This window comes from Clupea harengus, chromosome 16 (genome assembly GCF_900700415.2).
Source record: "Clupea harengus chromosome 16, Ch_v2.0.2, whole genome shotgun sequence".
Taxonomy (NCBI): domain Eukaryota; kingdom Metazoa; phylum Chordata; class Actinopteri; order Clupeiformes; family Clupeidae; genus Clupea; species Clupea harengus.
Window position 1 is genome coordinate 9,119,432 of NC_045167.1, and position 22,237 is coordinate 9,141,668.

At 44.7% G+C, this 22,237-nt stretch overlaps 1 protein-coding gene across 6 annotated transcripts in view; it reads left to right on the top strand.

Annotated features, from left to right (window-relative positions):
• LOC105891160 (kinesin-like protein KIF21A) overlaps positions 1-10,316 on the top strand; it is a 42,586-nt gene extending 32,270 nt beyond the window's left edge. For 2 of the 6 annotated variants that reach the window (XM_031582454.2, XM_031582458.2), the window contains 19 exons: positions 135-203; positions 708-865; positions 1,050-1,194; positions 1,542-1,736; positions 1,906-2,007; positions 2,256-2,421; positions 2,958-2,978; positions 4,737-4,794; positions 5,149-5,203; positions 5,333-5,508; positions 5,908-6,033; positions 6,740-6,772; positions 7,348-7,484; positions 7,704-7,878; positions 8,039-8,191; positions 8,312-8,429; positions 8,757-8,927; positions 9,184-9,383; positions 9,623-10,316. In XM_031582454.2, coding sequence (XP_031438314.1) covers positions 135-203; positions 708-865; positions 1,050-1,194; positions 1,542-1,736; positions 1,906-2,007; positions 2,256-2,421; positions 2,958-2,978; positions 4,737-4,794; positions 5,149-5,203; positions 5,333-5,508; positions 5,908-6,033; positions 6,740-6,772; positions 7,348-7,484; positions 7,704-7,878; positions 8,039-8,191; positions 8,312-8,429; positions 8,757-8,927; positions 9,184-9,383; positions 9,623-9,680 — 2,316 coding nt within the window. In that variant the 3' untranslated portion in view covers positions 9,681-10,316. The remainder of the gene's footprint in view (positions 1-134; positions 204-707; positions 866-1,049; positions 1,195-1,541; positions 1,737-1,905; positions 2,008-2,255; positions 2,422-2,957; positions 2,979-4,736; positions 4,795-5,148; positions 5,204-5,332; positions 5,509-5,907; positions 6,034-6,739; positions 6,773-7,347; positions 7,485-7,703; positions 7,879-8,038; positions 8,192-8,311; positions 8,430-8,756; positions 8,928-9,183; positions 9,384-9,622) is intronic. The other 4 variants (XM_031582456.2, XM_031582459.2, XM_031582455.2 and 1 more) reach the window with 3 other exon arrangements.
• Positions 10,317-22,237: the final 11,921 nt, after the last annotated feature.

Sequence of the window (22,237 nt, forward strand, 5' to 3'; positions counted from 1 at the left end):
TCTTTGTGGCAACAAAGACTGTACTCATGGAAAAGCATGCTGAATATTAAGGTTATGGTTCTGGAACAGTCTGCTGGTATGATGTGCTGTACGGCTACACTCACTTGCTTGTCGTGTCTCTCTCCTTTCCTCAGCATGTGGTGAAGCAGCTGGAGGCCCAGAAGAGACAGCATGATCTTATTCTGCGCAGGAGGACAGAGGAGGTGAGACCATTGTACCCATGTCTAGCTTAGCCTAGCCTAGCCTAGCCCACAGTACCCCATAACTCCACTACCTCAACACCTAGCCTAGCCCACTGTACCTCATAACTCCACTACATCAACACCTAGCTTAACCCAACAACCCAGTCAACAACTGATCAACGGTACCCATGGAACATCTGCCTTCGCATAATTGGTAGCCTAGTATAAGTGCAGTCAAATTCTCTTAGCACTGCGGTTGTCTTTTCCTTGACCTGGGAAACGTCATGAGGTCAAGGAAAGATGGAAAAAGATGATAACCCGCCCTAGCCTAGCCTGGCCCAGAAGTACTTCATTACTGTATTGCCTCAACACCTAGCCTAGCCTGGTCTAGCCCTCTGTAATATGGCAGTGGCTGTCTGAACGCAAACTCCCCTGGAACAAGGAAGAGTAGACCAGCTGGTTCAACTTGTATATATTGTAAGCAGTAACGTGAGATCAAGTGTGCGGTGTTCTCTTCTGTGTCAGGTGACAGCACTGAGGCGACAGGTGAGGCCGGCCTCAGGTAAGTCGAGCCGGAAAGTGAGTCTCCCAGAGCCCCATCAGGACATTTATCATCGCCCCATCCCCAGCCCCACCCCCACCAGACCTCACACTCCTGGGGCCACACCTGCCAACGGCACCAGGTACAGACACCGGGGCCACACTATGGTTCTATTACGCATGTGTGTGTTTGTGTGAGTGACAGTGTGAGAGAGACAGTGTGAGAAAGAGAGTGTGTGAAAGAGAGAGAGATCTATGTATATGTGCAGGCTTGCATTTTGTTTGTGTGTGTGTGTGTGGTTATCCCTCTTCTCTCCTTCCTCTCAGGCGGTACCCTGGGCAACGGGGCGGGCCCTACTCCAGCAGGATGGCCCGCACCAAGTGGCAGTCGCTAGAGCGTCGCATCAGTGACATCATCATGCAACGCTTGACCATCTCCAACATGGAGGCTGATATGAACCGGCTGCTCAAGGTAGAGACACACACACACACACACACACACACACCAAAGCACTGCTGAGTGTGGACTCCACTGACATGCTATTCACTGGCTTGAAGAGTGAGTCATGTAAATATGCACCTACAGGCATTATGAACCTCCTTAGAAATATGAAAGTACACATAAACACAAACCTAAAATATAATAGCAATGACACATTACACACACTACATACACTACACACACACACCCCTCATCCCAACATTAACCACTCTGTGGACAGGGAATTAGTGGATTATGTGTATTAGCAGTGAAACTGGTTCCTATTTTGTGCTTTTTCATTTCCCCTCTCATCTCATCATGTCATTGTGGCATGGTAGCAAAGGGAGGATCTTACCAGGCGCCGTGAGAAGGTTTCCAGGAAGCGCGAGAAGATCACCACGGAGGGCACGGACACCGACCGACCGCTGGCATCGCTGAGCGAGGAGCTGGAATCCCTCAGTGCCAACATTGATTACATCAACGACAACATCGCAGAGTGCCAGGCGAACATCATGCAGATGGAGGAGGCTAAGGTGTGTGTGTGTGTGTGTGTGTGTGTGTGTTTGAGCAAGGATCAAGCAAAACAAAGGTCATAGGTTACATTTCCAGTAAATATGTACCTTAACTGTACGGCAGGATAAAAGTTTCTGCTAAATGAATCAATGTGAATGTAAATATGAATGTAAATATTTTGTCACGTAGGAGGAGGGTGACACAGTGGATGTTTCCGCGGTGATCAGCTCCTGTACTCTGTCTGAAGCACGCCTGCTGTTGGATCACCTCCTGTCCATGGCTATCAACAAGGTGCATGCACACAGACAGACAGACAGACATACATACGTGTTGATTTAAGTGTGCTAATTTGACCTGGCATGTGTAAGATTAAATAGATTTGGTCCTGTATGTGTTTTGCCATACTCCAAATGTTTGGCCATGAGACTCACTCTAGATGACAGCGGGTAAGTATATTCCAACATGCTGGCGGACTCTTAATGTTTGATTGGTAGACTGTGGTTTCTAACATGCTGTCGCCCCCCACCCCCCACCCTCAGGGTCTGCAAGCGGCCCAGAAGGAGTCCCAGATTAAGGTGACGGAGGGCCGTCTGAAGCAGACAGAGATCACCAGTGCCACACAGAACCAGCTGCTCTTCCACATGCTCAAGGAGAAAGCCGAGCTCAACCCAGAGCTGGACGCCCTGCTGGGTAACGCACTACAGGGTACGCCACCAATCAGAGCTGTCACCAAGTCCTGACCAGCCAATCAGAGCTCTCACAAAGCCTTGACCAGGCCCGATCTACACTACTCACCAATCAGAGCTCTCACAGAGCCTTGACCCAGCCACATTCTATACTACCCGCCAATCAGATCTCTTACATTTGAGTGTCTTAACTGGGCAGTCACACTCCTGTGGTTCACGATAAGCCAATCAGAGATGTTCCAGTCTCCTGACTGGCAAATCAAAACCATTCCAGTCACTCTGACTAGCTAAATTACACTCTAGTCAATCATGACATGACAAGCACAACCAATCCTGTCCCACATCTAGACACTACCATGGAATTTGGTGTCATGTTGTACAACACAGTAGATTATTCACAACTGTAAGCTTTTTACTCATCTCTCCACACACACACATACACACACCACTTATACCCACCACCACCATAACCACTTGTCCATCCAAATCAATCCTTTCTTTTGATTATTTTTCTTTTGCTCTCTTCCTCCTTTGTGACCCTGAATTCTAAAACAGAACTAGGTAACGTGCCGGCAGGTGAGTAGTAGAAGCTGATTCTAGAATCTTCCCCGGCAGTGTTCTAAGCTCTAGAGTGAGTGCATGTGTCTCCATAGAAACAGGGTTCAGTCAATCTTGCCCCTGGAGCAGTCACAGGCAGTTTGTTCAGGCCTTGCAAAAAGTTCAGGATGACGCAATATTGTGTTTAATTTGTAGGCTAGTCTACTGTGACGTAGCAACAATTAAATAAATCAGTTTATACAGTTTTGTGGGATGAAAATCTCTATGGATATGAACTGTAGATTTATTTGTATATAGTGTGTCTGTTGGAGAGTAGGAAATGTCTATGGTCCACAAACATACGGGTTTTACTAGCGAGCAGTAGAGCGTTAGTTTGGCGATTTTTATTTATTTTTTTATTTTTTTTAAGAAATACAGACAGGGCACATTATATTTTACCAGAGAGATATCTGTTTCCCCAATTCAAAGAGTAATATATAGTGTCTGGCACTGACAGCTTGATGTGCCCTTTGTTCACACGCTTAGTGAGTATTTACCTGTACATGGAGATTCCAACAGTTCAGCTAGAACTCAGAAAAGGTGAACAGAACGGCATAGTTGCGTCATCAACTTTTTACAAGGAAGGAACAAATTGCTCATGACTGAGTCCCCCTGCTCTGCATATCATCTGTCCCTGACCAATCTCCTAAATACCACTTCTGATTCGCTGAATGCACCTGATTTAGCCAATCAAGTGCCTTGTTATTCCACTGCCTGTAATCAGCTGTGTTTTGGGATGGGATAGATGGAAGACCTGAAGTAGTGGGGGGGACCAGGAGATGGATTGAGAGGCCGTGCTGTAGACTAACCCCAGAGCGTTAACAGTGCTGCCCCACAGCGTGGCATGAGTCCCCTAACCCCTCTCCTCCTCTACAAACTGCTCCTCCAGGGCCTCCCTTTGGTCACACTCTATTTGACAGTAAGGCAGCAGATCTCTATGAGCGCAGGTCCACATTAAGGCATCAAATCTCTATGAGCGCAGGTCCACATTCAGGCAGCAGATTTCTAGATCCACATTAAGGCATTAGATCTCTATGAACGCAGGTCCACATTAAGGCAGCAGATCTCTATGAGCGCAGGTTGAGGGATGCTTACCAAGTATCTACTAAAATGAGCAGCCCCCCCCGCCCCCGCCCCCATCTCAGTTAGTAGCAAACAGTGTGTATTTGAGACCTTGTCTGCTGTCTATGCTCATAAGCTGACAAATACAGTGCTGACCAACCAGTTTGAAATCTAAAGAGCCAAACTAAAGCATTGCATTAGTGCATTAGTGCATAATTGCAGAGTAGTGTTTTTACTCGCCTGCTAATTAAACCCCAGTGCTTTCTTTCTCTGTGTAGATGCCCTTCCATAATGAGCCTCTAGTGTTGAGCGCTGTCTCTCTGCTCTGATTATGTCATTTCCTGAGGCATTATGACACTTTGAACGCTGACCTACTGACAACCTGACCCATTACCTTTCACCTCTGACCTCTGCTTCTCTGGTTCTGTTGAATTCAGAGACACTGACATGTGATGTGTTCACAAAAGGCAGTGCATGTCACACTGATACTAGCCATCGACTCACTTTGTAGCTTCAATGAGTGAGTGAGTGAGTGAGTGAGAGAGAGAGAATGTGTGAGTGAGAGAGAATGTGTGAGTGAGAGTGTGTGTGTGTGTGTGTGAGCGAGAGAGTGTGTGTGTGTGAGAGGGTGAGATCAAGCTGAGTGATTTATCTGTGTTTTCTCTGATCGCCCAGAAAACGGAGATGAAAGCAGTAGTGATGAGTCAGCCCAAAGCCCTGCCACAGAGGGCAGGTACGTGACACACACACACACACACACACACACACACACACACACACACAAAAAACTCAGTGGCCCTGTAAATACTGTTATGGCAACAGTTACTATGTTACTTTTGCCATGTTACTTTAGTTGGATACCCACAGACTTCGGTAACTGTTAGTTTGCTTACACTGCAGCTAGAATTCCTGTTAAATAAGAAATATCACACATCATCTCTAGAACTAAAGTAAACACCCCTAAACGGATCTAGTTCGCCACCAGTTTGAGTGGTGACACACACACCCTCCTATAGTTCATACTGCTAAGTGTATGAAGTCAGGCCAGGTGTTGATCTCTGTGTTAAACCGGTGTTGTGTTCTACAGCTCTTTGGCATCAGACCTGATGAAGCTTTGCGGAGAAGCCAGACCCAGGAATAAGGTAGTGTGTGCGTGCGAGTGTGTGTGTGTGTGTGTGTGTGCGTGCGTGCGAGTGTGTGAGTCTTACACAGACCAGCATATACTTAAGCATTTTACATGTACTGACCTGTTACCTCTGCCCTCGACTCAGGCACGCAGAAGGACGACCACGCAGATGGAGCTACTGTACGCCGACCCGTGTCCAGACGCTCCCCCGGAGGACTTCACGCCCCCCCTGCTGCCCGTGGTGGAGAGCCCAGAGGGTGTGCACCACCTGGGGGATCGAGAGACCACGGTCTCCCCCTCCGCTCTCACCTCCAGAAACATGTAGGTCTGGGGGGCTTGGGGTTGGGGGGTTTGTGTTGGCATGTTGCTTTCTTGAGTCTATAAAACACTATTCAGAAGTCTAAATATAAGTATAAAATCATCTAACAGGTAGTTGCACAAAAGCTGAAAGTTATTTGTTGTGACAATTATCAGTTAAACAGACTTGGGCTAGAATTTCTCTCATTACATTGTGTTTCAGAGGCATACTTTGTGTTAATCTACAGATTTTCATGTATGTGATTTCAGTCCTTCTGTAAGTACAAGTGTCTGACCTTTGAGTGCTAATAGTTCAAACCTGAAAGGAAAGCACCAACTAGCCTGAGACCCATCATTAACTGGAGAGGGTTACCATAGCAACCTGTGGAGGAATCACGATGGCTAATTATATTCCCTGTGCAGATCTGGTGCCAGGTCTCCCACGGCAACGGAGCGTCGGGCTCTGGAGCGTTCACCTCTGACACGAAGGAGGATGCTGGAGAGAGGGCAGAGCTCCACCGAGAAAGCCAAAGCACCCGAGAGCCGAACGTAAGACACAACTCTAGTGAGAGAGAGAGAGAGAGAGAGAGAGACAGATAGAGAAGGGGGGGTTAGAGAATAGGGCAAGACTCCATATTGCCCATACTGAAGTCGCATTAGGGTATGTGGTAATGTGAACCATAGCTGAAAACAGTTACAAACAGCTTGGGAACCTTTTGGGCCAAATGCAGATTCAGAACTCATGTGGACCACAAGTTAGTGTTAGAACACTAGAACGACCTTGAAACACTGGAACAACCTTGAAACACTAAACGGGGGCGACAGTGGTACAGGAGGTAAAGAAGTCGGTTAGTAATCAGAAGGTTGCTAGTTCGATTCCCTGTCGAAGCGTCCTTGAGCAAGACACTGAACCCCTAATTGCTCCTGATGTGCAGTGTGCCATCAGTGTAAAAATGTAAAATGTGTATACATTGTAAGTCGCACATATGTAAGTCGCTTTGGATAAAAGCGTCTGCTAAATGACTAAATGTAAATTTAAATGTAAACTAAAGACAGGCTGTAGCGTGTCTGACAGATACCAGGTACTACAGGTACCACATACCATTACAATCACTGTCCTTATGTTACTGTCCTTTTACTGTCCTGAGTCTTGTCTGTGTCTTAAGTCCTCTTATGTCACAAGACAGTCTTAACTGTCCTCTCTGTCCTGAGGTGGTGACTGTGTGTGTGTGTGTGTGTGTGTGTTTTGTTGTAGGCCGGATGACTCTGCTGTTTTAGAGTTTCAAAGGTATCCCTTTATCCTTCACACATCACCCTCTCCTCTCCTCTGCGGCCATCTCTTCATCCCTCTCTCCTCTCCCCTTCTCACCCCTGGTTCCTATCTTGGGCATGAATACATGCATGTTACCACCAGGCAGAAAGACCTGCATGCACAAGCGTCCACAAACACACACACACGCGCTTGCACACACACACAGACAATAAAATGGACTCTGACCTTTTTACATGCATGCAAAATAAACAGCCTGGTTAGTTGAGTGAATTCATTATTAAGTAGCATATAAGTCAGAAGAAACAGTATGGCTATGCAGGCACTTGGAAACCGTTGGAGAGCAGCTCCATGGCTCTGTAATATGAGGATAACAATACATTTCAGATCAGACTGGCAATGCTGCTGATTAATACTCATACTCTTTAATGTTCATGACCTCAGAAATGAGAGCAAGGAAGCGTTAGCATGCTAGCTGCCCGTGAGTATTCATGTAGACTGTGCTGACCTGAAGGCATGGCAGGAGCTGGTAGATCACAAGCTGTTGTGGTTTGTCTGAAATGGTGCACTGTAGTGTGTCCTCCCGTCCACAGGGGGGTGATCAACCCTGTGCAGAGTGGGAAAGATGCACGCGGGGCCAAGCTGCAGTGTGTGCATGTGGCAGAGGGACACACCAAAGCACTGCTGTGTGTGGACTCCACTGATGACCTGCTCTTCACTGGCTCAAAGGGTGAGCACACACACACACACACACACACACACACACACACACACACACACACACACACACACACACACACACACACACACACACCAAAGCACTGCTGAGTGTGGACTCCACTGACATGCTATTCACTGGCTCGAAGGGTGAGCGCGCGCGCACACACACACACAATGGTGACTACCTCTACCACTCCGTTAACCTTTCTCCTCTGACCTCCGACCCCAGATCGTACCTGTAAGGTGTGGAACCTGGTGACAGGGCAGGAGATCATGTCGCTAGGCGACCACCCCAGCAGTGTGGTGTCGGTGAGGTACTCATCCAGCCTGGTGTTCACCGTCTCCACCGCCTACATCAAAGTCTGGGACATCCGCGACTCTGCCAAGTGCATACGCACACTCACGTGAGTCTCACACACACACACACACACACACACACACAGGTGAGGTCTTCATCCAGCCTAGTGTTCACTGCCTACATCAAAGTCTTACACAAAGTCACACCCCTTTTTCTGTGCACGTCTTCATGAGATAAAAAAAAATCTGTCTCTGTTTCTGTCTCAGGTCTTCTGGGCAGGTTACCCCCGGCGACAGCTGCAACCGAGGTGTGGTCATTCCACCCGGCGAGAACCAGATTAACCAGATCGCCCTCAACCCCACAGGGTCTTTCCTATACGCAGCCGCAGGGAACTCCGTACGCATGTGGGACCTCAGGAGGTAAACATGACACACTGACCACAGATGAGACACTGACCGGTGTGATCAGAGATAACACTGACTGGTGTTACACGAGATTACACACTGACCGGTGCTTATGTCTCCTGTCTTTCTCTGCAGGTTTGTCTCTACTGGGAAGCTGACTGGTCACCATGGACCGGTCATGTGCCTGACGGTCGACCAGACGGGGAACGGCCAAGACGTGGTCATCACCGGTTCTAAGGACCACAACATCAGGGTGAGTCCCTTGGGGGGAGAGGGGTCCACAAAGCTGAATTACTGACTTGTCTAGATAACTGTGAAAGATCAGACAACTGACCCTGACGGGAGGGACTTCAGGTACAGCTCAGCTCTGTTATCCAATCAGCAGATATTTTAATGTGGAATACCCCGCTGTTGCATGATGTCCAGCTGTTCATTATCGAAGATAATTCCCTCCACGAGGCTATTTATATATTGAACACTTATTGATCACATCTGAAAGCTACAGTCAAACAACCCTCTGTCTGTTCCTCAGATCTGTTTTGTAAACTAATGTTTGTTTGTTTGTTTGTTTGTCTCTCAGATGTTTGATGTGCTGGAGGGCTCCCAGGGGAGTGTCCCGCCCAGTCACAGCTTTGACCCTGTTCACCTGGACGGCATCGAGTCTCTGGCAATGCAGGGGGACGTCCTCTACAGCGGCTCCCGAGACCATAGCATCAAGAGATGGGACCTGTCCCACAAACACCTGCTAAAGGTGAGACTAGGGGATTAGAGATGGGACCTAGGGATATAGACAGGACCTCTTAAACACACTTTCTATCCATCTATCTCATCCCCTTCTGTCACATTGTGCTTCTCTGTGTCTGTCTGTCTGTCTGTCTGTCTGTCTGTCTGTCTGTCTGTCTGTCTGTCTGTCTGTCTGTCTGTCTGTCTGTCTGTCTCTGTTTCATTCACTCAGTCACTCAGTCATTATCTGTTCTAATCTGTCTTTCTCTTCTGACATTCTCCAGCAAGTGCCTGCCGCTCACTCTGATTGGCCAAGTGCACTGGCACTGCTTCCTGGTTCTTCCTCATTGGTGAGTGTGTGTCGGGCGGGGCTACTGAAGTTCTGGAACTCCGAGACACTGGCACCTCTTGGCGAACTCCGTGGGCATAACATGCCCATAAATGACATATCCGTAAACACTGGGCACATCTTCACCGCATCAGAGTGAGTACTTATACACACACACTCCTGCCAACACGCATACATGCACACACATGCACGCACGCACAATAATTACTTACACACAGACAATAACACACACACACACACACACACACACAGGCACACACAGGCAAGTGTACACTCACACACTAAGTAAAGGCAGTAGTGATGTTATGTGAAATGAAATTAATTGTTTAGTGCGTTAGTGACCTTTGACTTTTCCTGTGTGTGTGATTGGGCAGAGACCGAACTGTGAAGATCTGGCAGGTGAAGGGCTCTCTGGAGGACGGATTACACTGACGAGGGTCAGACGTCTCTTCGAAGAACAAACTGTGTGTGTGTGTGTGTGTGTGTGTGTGTGTGTGTTGAAGGCACAGTATCTTCCCCTCTCTGTCTTGCTCTGAATGGATTCTATATCTGTGCAGTCTGCAGGCCACTTCGGCCTACTCCCTAGACTATTCTGTTAGGCTGTCTTCCTATCTGGCAGTAGGATCAAGTAGCTTTCTCTCAAACACATTTCACGCTGGAAGGAACTGTAAAGGTTGGAGGAGGTTAAGTGACCCTCAAGCAAGTGTTTGTTTAAATGATGAAAACAGCACAGAGGCCATTTCCTGCTTAGTGATATCTGGTTGCCAAGGGACCAATATGCATCGATTTGATGATGCGAAAGAGACTAAAAAAACATAAAGATGAAGCTCATCCTAGAGAAAGATGTGTGAGCTTCTTCCATGTGATCTAAGAGGGATGGGGTCATTCACACAGTTGGCTTTTGCTGTTTTCAGAGTAAAGGACAAAAGATCTTCATATCATACCTTACTGAAATGTGTGTGTGTGTGTGCTGGTCAAGCAGCTCCTCATATCATACCTTTTCTAGTCCAGATAGCAATGGACACTGCAACAGATCAGAGGTGCGTTCAAACTAGCAAAGGCAAACGTCCACAACATTTTTTTGTTTTCTTTGAGTTCACTGTACATTTGTTTTGCACACACACACTCAAACGGAGGAGGTGATTCTCAGCGAACATACAACTGAGGGTTGGACTGGACTGAGGGTTACCATTTAAATGAAACAGTAATTTGCATGTTTGCAAAAACACGCAAATTAAAAAGTCAAAAGAAAATGTGTCCGCCTCAAATGTTGACCTCTGTTCACCGAATTTGAATGCACCTCTGGTCCTGAACTGTTCTGGAGTCAGCTGCTCCCTGCTGCCCCCTTCTGTCAGCTGTCTGCAAGCACATGGCCGATTTCATCTCTGCTGTCTTCATTGTCTTCTGACCAAAAGCTCCTGTGAGACAGCTCTCTCTATCTCTCTGTGTGTGTGTGTGTGCTCAGCTCCCTCTGACTCAGGCCACTGCTCCTCCATGTGGAAGCCTCGCCAGTAAGGGGCTTCAGTTACTGTGAAGTAGAGTGATCTTACCAGACGTCCTTGTCCAGGACAGACAAAGTCCACACACTGGATTCTCCCATCCTGAAAAGATTTCATTTGCAATGATTTGACCCTTCAGGTCATCAGGTGAACCGGGAGTAAAGATGGGAAATGTCCTGAGGGACGCTCTTTACATTCCTCTTTTTTTCTGCGAGATAAAAGTAAGGCTTTAAAAGGAATAACTGTTCATATTGCTGCAGGCTTATTGTCGGGTACATCTACAGCATCATTTTACCTAGTGTGGCTTTAAAGAAGTGAAACGGGGTTGGGAGCATCAGTGAGGCTGCTTGTGGGGCTTCTCTCTCTCTCATAGGATCACAACTCAACTGGACCAGTGGCCTGGAGCAAACAGCTCAATATGCAGCAAAGCTGTTACGTGTGTCTGTGTGTGTGTTTTTATGTGTATATGTGTGGGGGATTTGTAAGTGTGTGTGTGTGTGTGTGTGTGTGTGTGTGTGTGTGTGTATATATACTCTTTTCTTTGAACAGGACTGAACTTCTGGCTGAATCTTTTCTATTCGGTTTGTTTGTTTGGTCAAAACTCTGTAAATAAATCTTGACTTTTGTTTTGTTTGTTTTCTTGTACAGCTAAGGAAATTCCAGTAGGTTCTTTCAATGTCAGATGCAGGTTGAAATAAAGAAATCATCTGTCGAAAGTCTGTCTGGCAAGCAGTTGTGTTCTTACAGTGCATCTCATGTATGTCTCAGTATCTCTCATGTATGTCTCAGTATATCTCCTATTTGTACAAGTCTCCATATAACTGTCTGTATCTTTCCATCTATTTTAGGGAGCTTTTGTTTAATTGAGCCACTCATTCAGTCTATATACTGTATGTATCCATCTACCGATCTCTTCATAATTATCTGTATGTTAAAGCAAAGCAGCAACCCTTTGGCACAGGACTTGTCTAATCAGTCTGACCAGGAAGAGGCAGGCGCTGTACTGCCTCTCTATCTTCGCTAGAGGGAGACAGAGACCTATATTACTGCTGGGAGCTGAAACGAAACATCTTTAATTCTGCTTGATAGTTCTGCGTCAGAATACAATAACCATCTATAATATTTCATCATTTAAAAGTTATTATGAAGTATGCTGATGCACATAAATGTGGAGCTGCTACCTTGGGTCACATTCATCTGAAGGGCATGATTCCTACTTCGTTGCATAATAGCATTAAGGGATAAGTCATATGTCAACTGTATTTGTTCATGATACGCCTCTGTCAAGCTTCACACACACACACAAACTCTCTTAGCCCCTAGGTCAGGCAAAAGTCACAGATTTCATTGGATGTGAAACCAACTTGAATAAATGCGAATGGGAATAGGATGTCCTTTTTTGTCACCGTCATAAAAAGATGACTATATTACTCCAGGCTTGCCACACAAAGTAAGGAAGATGGCAGGGAGCGTGACACAGAGGCCTGGCCTTTCCGGGTGGAGTATAATCTATTTCTCTACTTATCGCGTCTCAAATGTCTTGGCTAACTGGTAGGAGAGCACATCTGTAATCCAATGATCACTCAACCTTCATAAGCAACACGGTCTCCTCAAATAGAGGAGGGAGTAAGGAGATTTATAAAAGCTTTAGAAAACGGGTTTGTGTCAGACGAAGGTTTAAATGGATCTGCCCAGTGAAAATAAAGGCTTTATTCATAGCCTTTTGAATGATGGGGAAAATGGCAGAATAAAGCACTGTGCTGGAGTTCAGTATAAGGACATTAGGGACACACACACACACACAGTCTCACTCAATGTGTGTGTGTATACTCTTCTCTTTGAATAGGACTGAACTTCTGGCTGAATCTTTTCTACCCGGTCTGTTTGTTTGTTCAGAACTCTGAAAATAAATCTTGTTTTGTTTGTTTTCATGTACAGCTAAGGAAATTCCAGTAGGTTTTTTCAATGTCAGATGCAGGTTGAAATAAAGAAATCATCTGTCGAAAGAGTGTGTTAAGCCACCAAGCTCAAGACACAGTGAAACAATACACAGGAGCTCAGTGTGGAGCCATTAAAGGGACACACACAGTCAGAGAAAGGGAATAAGAAAATATCAGATGAACAGACAGACAGACACACACACACTGAGTGAGTGTGAGATGGTGTGTGGCCACCGCAGTAATGCCATTCTCTCTGGAGTCTGGAGTTGTAGAACTGCTCCTGGCTCAGCGGGCTAAAGAGAACCTGATGTACCAGCTGGCAGACATACACACACTGGCACAGCAGCGAGACGACCACACGCCACACAGAGTGCAGTGGGGTGCCACGTGGGTAACAGGCTGGCACAGGAGAAGGCAGCCACCCACACACGCAAAAGTACAGTCTGTCGGTATCACAACTGTACAGGAGAGACAGTGAGGCACCTCACAGAGTGGAGCTGAATGACACATGGGCATCAGGCATAAAGTCTGAGGACCCTAGCCATCAGTCACACTATAAGAGCCTGTGGGTGTCACGCCGACACAGGACACGGAGACCAGCTACAGCTAGGACAGCACAGGACACAGAGACCAGCTACAGCTAGGACAGCACAGGACACAGAGACCAGCTTCAGCTAGGACAGCACAGGACACAGAGACCAGCTTCAGCTAGGACAGCACAGAGACCAGCTTCAGCTAGGAGAGCACAGAGACCAGCTACAGCTAGGAGAGCACAGAGACCAGCTACAGCTAGGAGAGCACAGAGACCAGCTACAGCTAGGAGAGCACAGAGACCAGCTACAGCTAGGAGAGCACAGAGACCAGCTACAGCTAGGACAGCACAGGTTGTAGAGGAAGATGACCAATTCAGAGATGGAAAGGAGGCTCTGTTGGCATCATGCTGGTGTAGGGTAAACATGTGTGCTTTCCCTCTAACTTGCACCCACATACACATTCAGTGTACACTTTCTGGTCTGATTGTGCACTCTTACACTTGATACACAGTATGGTCTTTGTCTTGTGAGCAACCACTGACTCGTCACATCCTGATATTCATCTGCCATGCTAACTAAACCCCAAAGAGAAAAACTCCACGTCGAGCTCACTAATCGTGATGCAACAATTTAACAATTTTCTGCTCATTCTGTCACATCAGCCACAGATAGGGCTTCTTTCTGCAATATAAGAATGAGAATCTTCTCTGGATATGATCTTTTTCTCTTTTTCTCTTTTTCTCTCTCTCTCTCTCTCTCTCTCTCTCTGCTGTCTTTTGAGATGAGTGGTGAAACAGATTATGCTTTGAGGAGGCAGGGAGAATGGGAGATGGTGTAATGATTTGAAGAGTGGCACAGACAAGAAGAAACTTCTCTCTAAAAGCCTCCTGAGAGGCACCGTCAATGTGTGTGTGTGTGTGACGAAACAAAAAGTAACTGTTTGTGAGAGTCATAAATGTGTGTGTGTGTGTGCATGGAAGTGTCTGTGTGTCAAGACAAGAAGCCACAGTTCATCTTAAGGGGGATGTGTGTGTGTGTGTGTGTCAAGAAGCAACTGTTTATGAGAGCCTCCTCGGAAACGACTGCTTCATAATGCAATCAGAGGCAGTACTTAATTGCTCACTCACACTGGGAGAAGCTGACTGTCAGCGGAAGACAGAAAACAGAACGAGCGTGGGGGGAGAAAGAGAGAGAGAGAGAAACAGAAAGAGAGAAATTCAACCCTCAACTTCCACAGTGTAACTTTTCCTGCCCCAGAAAGACGGAAACTAAAAAAAGTGACACTTGTCACACCAGAGGGATCTTTTGGAGAATGTTTTGCCCCTGAGGGGGTAACTCACAGGGAGAGAAGAGCTCTAGCATTCTGTCCTAGTTACCAGAGCATCAGCCCTCACGCCCCGGCAACAGCCTCCAGGGGTTTTGAGGAGTGTACCACCCATTAGTATTACACCTCTGGCACACACATATATACATATAAACACACACATACGCAGCCACACATATGCACAGAAGCTCACACACAGCCATGCATATACACACAAACACACACCCCCACATATATATATATATATATATATCAATATTTTATATAAAAAAATGTTTTGTGTTTGGTCGATTATTTCTCTGTTGTTACAATGCTAATTGGCATTGTATTTTATATCGTTGGAATGCCTGTGTATTTACCTTTACAATGATGTCCAACTTGTAAGGATCATGCATTTGTGGGATGAGCAGCACAGCTGATTATGTGGGTAGCGCCCAAGTAAAATTTGCTAAAAACCTCTGCCAATCATCACACATCTCTTACAAGCATAACTACAGCTCAATAGAAGTAAACAAATGATTTGATATTTAAAAGAGTCAGTTGGAAATGTGTTCAATATTTGAGCAAGGCTTCAGTTTAAAAAACTGCCTGATATGTGGTTGTGCAAACCACTGTTATCTTGAAGTTTATCGAACATATATATTTAATCTGGGCAAGCTTCTGCGTTTTGAAATATGAATACATTTTTAATAGACCACTGTGAAACCGAGTCCCTGTTAGCTCCCCTCTCCAGTGAAAAGTTAATCGATTTTCTGAACTGTAATGCATAACAACATGAAACAGCCACGTTAAAATATTCATGTTTTTAATACACTGGAGTACCTAACACTGCATTTTACAGTGTGAACATTTGTTTTATTTTTTAACTTTTAGAGTGCTCACAGCTTTCTTGGCGTGTGTTGAAAGTTAGTTCTGTTTATAGGACATTGTATTGCTATGGGATTTGTTACAGGAAACAGAACTGGACAGAATCCTGAAGTCTGTCTATTCGATCAACATCATTGGGTGTAATGAGGATTCTGCTGCCTCCTCCCATTTGTTGACTAGTTAAACAGATACACAAGCAGTCCTGCGCCTACATATTATTAACACACACACACACACACACACACACACACACACACATATACATACATACCCCCTCTATAAGTGAATGCTGGAGCGCACACACGCGCGCACGCACACACACACACACACACACACACACACACACACACACACACACACACACACACACACACACACACACACACACACACCTCATACCCTCTATAAGTGTATGCTGGAGCAAACACACACACACACACTATAAGTGTATGCTGGAGCGCACACACGCGCACACACACACACACCTCATACCCTCTATAAGTGTATGCTGGAGCAAACACACACACACACACACACTATAAGTGTATGCTGGAGCAAACACACACACACACACTATAAATGTATGCTGGAGCAAACACACACACACACACTATAAGTCTATGCTGGAGCTTGAGTGCCAGCAGAAAATGCAAATAAAAAAATGTTTAAACTAAAACTGCTGACCCTTCTTTGATCAATGTCTGTACCAACTATGATTATAGTGTGTGTTTTAGGAAAGGGTAAACATGAATGAATAAAAACATGCCTAAAAAAATATTGTTTAATTGCTTGAAATTTGTATTGCATCTTTTGACGGCGCTCTAAATGTGCTCTGTTATAATAGGCCTAACCTTTGCATATTAAAATGAGACAAAGTATTTTTTAAATGGGAATTGCCTGCGATCTTTATTGTGTTCAAATGGCCAGGGAACGCAATAAATGCATCTAGTATGATATCAAGTGGGCTACTACGTTGCAATTACATGTCATACAGTAATATTTTTGCTCAGATGTTAAGCATTACCGATGGACTACATGAAGTCTGGATATCGTTCAGAGATCATCATCGGAATAAACTGAAGGATTTTGTTGGTCTTTTGTCCGAGTGAGCTGTTCACAATCCGTGCGCCAAAATCTTTAGATCGTGGGCTAAGAGGCGGTGCTTATGTAGTGTAACATCCAGTTAAACATGAACATAGCCTGCTCGGAGCAGTTTAGAGATGCAGCGTAAATTGCCATGACAGCATACCTCAGGTCAAACGTTTTCACCTTTCGTAGCACAGATTCATCGTGAAGTTACATGTGAAGTTTCCTGGATAAGCCAGTTACCTCACTTCATAGTACTGCCCTCGGGTGAGGTCACTTACCTGTTGGTGGCTCTCTCTGCACGGCGGGTGTCACAGTCTAGCTGCCAGCTGACCCAAACAGGTTGTTTGAGGAGTTCCGTTTTAGTGTTTTAGTGTTGGTGTTGTTGATGGAGGTGCATAACTAAACTAAAATCATCCAAATGCGACACAGTGAAACAAACCCAGACTCACTGTGGAGTTGCCATATTACACTGCCAGGCTAGCAGACCACTGGAGTTCAGCTGCTCTTCAGTTTTAATATTCCTTTAATGGTTGCTGTTGTTAATGTTAATATTCTTTTGTTGTTGATGATGGTGGTTGTCCATAACGAGAGATAATCCACATGCCAGAGTTCGTTTGGACTCATCTGTAGCCGAAACAAATGAGAGAGACCACAAGCCCCAGACCAGCTTGGGCGGCTGTCCTAACTGGACAGGTGTGTTTAATTAGCAATTAGCCACAGGTAGTGACATCACTGAAGCTTTCCCGCTAGTTGGTTCTGACCCTCGTCACCTGGTTTAACCCGTTCCTGACTTCCTGACTCCACCACTCTGTTTCACCAGGACCAGTAGCCTTGTTCTAGCAGTCAGTCACCATGAACATATACTTGTACAGTATAGGGTGCCTGTTTTTTCCAACAGAGAACTGTGTACAACAATAGTGCAGATGTTGGATCTGAAGTTGTTTCGTGGTTTGTTATGAGAACTCTGTGCAATATGTTTAAAATCAAGTATTCAAGCTCATGCCCTTTCCACAGTGCAAAACATGTGTGTGTGTGTGTGTGTGTGTGTGTGTGTGTGTGTTAGCTCTGTATGTGTGTGTGTGTGTGTGTGTGTGTGTGTGTTAGCTCTGTATACAGTGCACAGGGCTCTCAAGTTTTGAAGACAGGCAAGAGTGACATATCCCCCCCTGACCACGCCCCCGACCCACCCCCATTCCGCCCGCCCCGCCCCTGCCGTATGCCCACAGACCAGCCCCCCCCCCCCCCCCCCCCCCATATTATTTTTAGTGTTTTGTTGTTAATAATTGCTCAGACTTGCAGAAAAGATTTGACACATGGCACTGACAATTCAACCAATTACAAAGTATGTATTCAATTTGGGAGAGAGAGAGAGAGAGAGAGAGAGAGAGAAAGAGAATTATGTTTATTGTAGGTGTTTGTTGCTTTTTTGGACTCTTTTATCATTTTTGGTGTTGGTTCCCATTATATATGCCATAGTCATAGAATTGGATGTATTAATTGTGCTGGTTGACTTCAGTGCCTGCTGTTTGGGCTGATGCCCCTTACTGCCTATGTGCCTTGTCACATCCCGCACACCTGGATGGGCACACGAGGTCTCTTGGCGGCAGATAGAGCACCAGTAATATGAGCTGGTGCTTCCTACAGTAATAAATGGCCATTTAGAGGTCCATTCACTATTAAAAGAGGTCTTGTAGGGCTGCTCCTGGGACTTTTCTCTCTTTTGTTCTAGCCATCTCCTCCACTGTTTCTTCCACCATCTCTTCCACCGTCTCTTCCTCCTCCACCTGTACTGTCTCTTCCTCTTCAACCTGTACTGTCTCTTCCTCTTCCACCATCTCCTCCTCTAATGTGTTTACAACCTTCTCTGGGCCTAATCTGGCCTTTTTAGTGGGCTTTCCTCTTTGGGCGAAGGACAGGATGCTTATTTGTTTTTTACCTGACATCTTTGAAAGACAGATGCAATGATTAATGCATCCATGGCCAGGATATTTATAACATGCTAGTATGCCTAATGAGCTCGCGATTCACAACTTCACCAGGCGTGAAGAAACCTCGAAATCTGAATAGAATGTTCAAGCAAACACATTTACCAAAAATAATGCCCATAACATCATTGAATATTAAGGGCTGCCTAATATTCGTTCGAATTATAGGCTATATATATTTTTAATAGGCCTACTCAAATTTATTATAGCCTATTAACGAAGTTCGGAGTCAAAGCTATAGTGTAAAGGCAGGCTGTGTTGGCTACAAACACTCATTAAAAACTGATGCTAATCATCTGGGAAATATTCTCTAACTGCAGTCAAGTTGTCATTGCTTGTGTCAAACCATTGTAAATGTGTTGTAACATTAAAACAGGAGACGACTTATTCTATGTAGAAGACTGATGCTTGGAGCTCCGGAAGATCAATCGCGCGCAATTCTAGGATGCTTTATTTTAATTGGTTGCTGGATTAAATCTTACCCAGATACAAAAGATGTATTTTTCGGATTGGCTATTGTGTAGCCCATTTTTTCTTTTGATTGGCTGATAAGTGGCACTTCACGGCAGAACCCCAGGGGATTCGGGGAGACGTGCTTGATTCCTCCATGGTGAGGGCAGCGCGGCCAGGTCATGTTTGCGCGCTGCGACACATTAAATAGCCTAGAGTTTTTTTTCAGCGTGAGAAATACGATGTGTGGCGGGAGTGCGTGACTAAAGACCGAAATGAGTGACTGTCACGCTCAATGCGTGACACTTGAGAGCCCTGCAGTGCATGTGCATATGTGTGTGTAGCCTATTAGCTCTGTATGTGTCTCTCATCAACCTGGCTGATTAGAGTGATCACCTCAGAGGATATTTTATTTTTAGATGAAACCTTTTCCTGTTTCACACAACAGGAGAGCTCAGTTTCCCGCTCAAATGTCTCCCCTCCCCCATATAGAGACTTTCTTGGCTTCTTCTAAATGTAGTCTTTAGTCTCCTCATTGTATTCCTCATTGTATTCTTCTGTGAGTGTGTGAGTGGGTGGGGATGTGTACCTGATCATTAGTGTGTGTGGGTGTGTGTGTGTGTTTTAAACCTAATTTGATACAACATCTGTCTATAGAGAATAGACAGAGACAACAGGTGGAACCATGCTTGCTCTCCCTATCTCTATCTCTGGCTATCTCTCTCACACTCTTTCCCTCCCTCTCTCCTTTTTTCTCTCTCTATCCTTACATTCTCTATCGCTCTCTCCTTCTCTCTCTCTATTCTTACATCTCTCTCTGTAAGCCATCATATGAGACAAACTATAAGGGCTATGGGCACCAGAGTGAACAGGTACACACACACACACACACACACACACACACACACACACACACACATACACACACAAGTAAAGAACGTAGACAAGACAAGTCATATAAACAACAAACCGATTTGATGTAGACATATAAAAAGAGGAGTCAACCAAAGGAGATATTTTTGTGTACAGGCAGAAGGCATCACGGACTGACAGCAGAGGTGCTACGGGTGATCCTCGAGGCTTATGACCTTCAGGTATGTCTAGGATTAACTGCACAACAGTGATCACATTTTGTTTGTTACTGAAACTTTAATATTAGTTGATACTATGTATTATTAATTGCCAGTTTTTTTGTATATGTTTCCATTGAAACTCTCCTGGTAATTGTATTGATGGTGTTTTGCAGGAGGAAGAGGAGCCAGATTTTGATGATGCTCCTGTTGCTCTCCTTACATCGGGTCCCGACCCCTTCAGCTGCGAGAACATCTTTGAATTGGGTGCAGAGGATTTCTGAGGCATTTATGTTGTTGTTTGGCCTGACATATGCTTTCAATTTAGAAGAATATCCCAAAAAACTCACGCACACCTTCTTATACAGAACCTTTTATGTGTCTGGATGACAACAAACCTCTGAAACCGTCCTTACTCACCTTAAAAAATTATTTGTTGAAATAAACGATTTGTTGTTGACTTGTTAACTTTGTAACACTGTTCTTTAAAGCTTTGATGTAATCTTTTATTTTGTCAGTTTTACAAGAAATATAAATGATGGGATGCCTCTTAAGTTTTTCTCATCTCACTCTTTTTAATAGAAATCCTACATAGATTTGAATGTTTCTTGTAGAGTAACTTTCAGTTTAAAGTCAGTTTGTAAACAGAACCAGAAAATCAGTATATGTGGTCAATGATTGAAAATAAGTAGTGCTCACTTAAAAAAAGTTAGCTATTTAAGTATTACCTACTCAGAATAATCAAGCGGAGTTAACTTAAAAAAAGTAAGCTTATTAAGTATTATTTACTCAGAATAATTAAGTTGAACTCTTTCACCAATATTAAGTGCACTGAACTTGATTTTTAAGGCTTAAAACTTAATTTTATTTTGTGTTGTTGAGTGAAAAGTATTTAGTACATAGAGGTTAAAAGATTTAAGTATAAGAATATTTGAATATAAGTTCAGAGAACTTAAAAATTATGAAAACGATAACAAAATAAATCAGTATAGCCGATGTATCATTTTTAAGTTAAGTTTACTTAAAAATAATAATATATGTACTCAAATTTTATTATGTAATCGGTTACATCAAAAGTTTTAAGTACTCTGAACTTGTTCAGGTTTACAGTGCAGGGGTGTGAGGCTAAAAGAGCTCACATGCGAGTGTGGGTGTATGACTGTGTGTGGGTGTGTGTTCAGCACACTGACAGGTTAATTACTTATCTGCCATGCAGAAGGCATTGTGGGAACATCACAATTAAATAAGAAAAGTTACGATCCAAAAGCTGGCAGATGTCACAGGGGCCAATGCACAAGGCGGAGCTATTCCTAGACTTCATGGCTATATATAGTGGCAGCACTTGTTATGGTTTAATGTTTGCTTAGTGCTTCCGTAAATGAGTGTGAACTTTGAGGTGAATCAATTATTTAAGTTCAAGAGAATGTGTGCAACAACTTTCCTCTCATGAATTACGGATGATGATTTGAGGACTGTTAGTGCTGTTCTCTTGTGTGGTGTAGTTTGAGTTCAGGTTTTGAAGGCAAGTGTACTGTAACTATCTAAACCAGGGGTCTTCAACCTTTTTCAGCCCAAGGACCCCTTGGCTGAGAGAGACACTGAGCAGGGACCCCCACCCCTGCCGCCCCAAATTTGGGCCTGATATTCATATAATTTATTTGGATTTAAGTGTCAGTCACACACACACTGTCCCCTAGACATGTTTGAACAGAATTACAAATCATCTGTGACACACAACTCATTTCAATTTATTCTATTATTGACATTTTTTCTCCCGTACAGTTAGCCATCACTCTGTATTCAATTAGGGAGGGACAAAGAATGGAGTAGCTTGAGAAGCTTAAGTATGGATGAAATATCTCATACCTAGTGAGGGATTTGACGTTTGAGAATCCATCATTCATGTCTTTGGCAACAACATTCTCCCTATGAAGCATGCAGTGCGTAATACATGGCTCTTGCACCCGTCTGTGCACATCGCGACACATTTTGGCCAGGGTATATCATGTTCACGGAAAAAATTGTCGATCACTTTGAAAATCTCTGAACTTTTTTTACCTCCAGGCAGCTGCTTACAGAATAGAAATTCCTCCTGCATCTCATTTTGGTCGACAAATCACAAAAAAGCTGAGCGTCGTTTGACACATCGGTGGATTCATCTAATTGAAGTGCAAAATAATCTGCTATCGGGAGTTTTGCAACTAGTAGTGCCCTCACATCAGCTGCCAAATC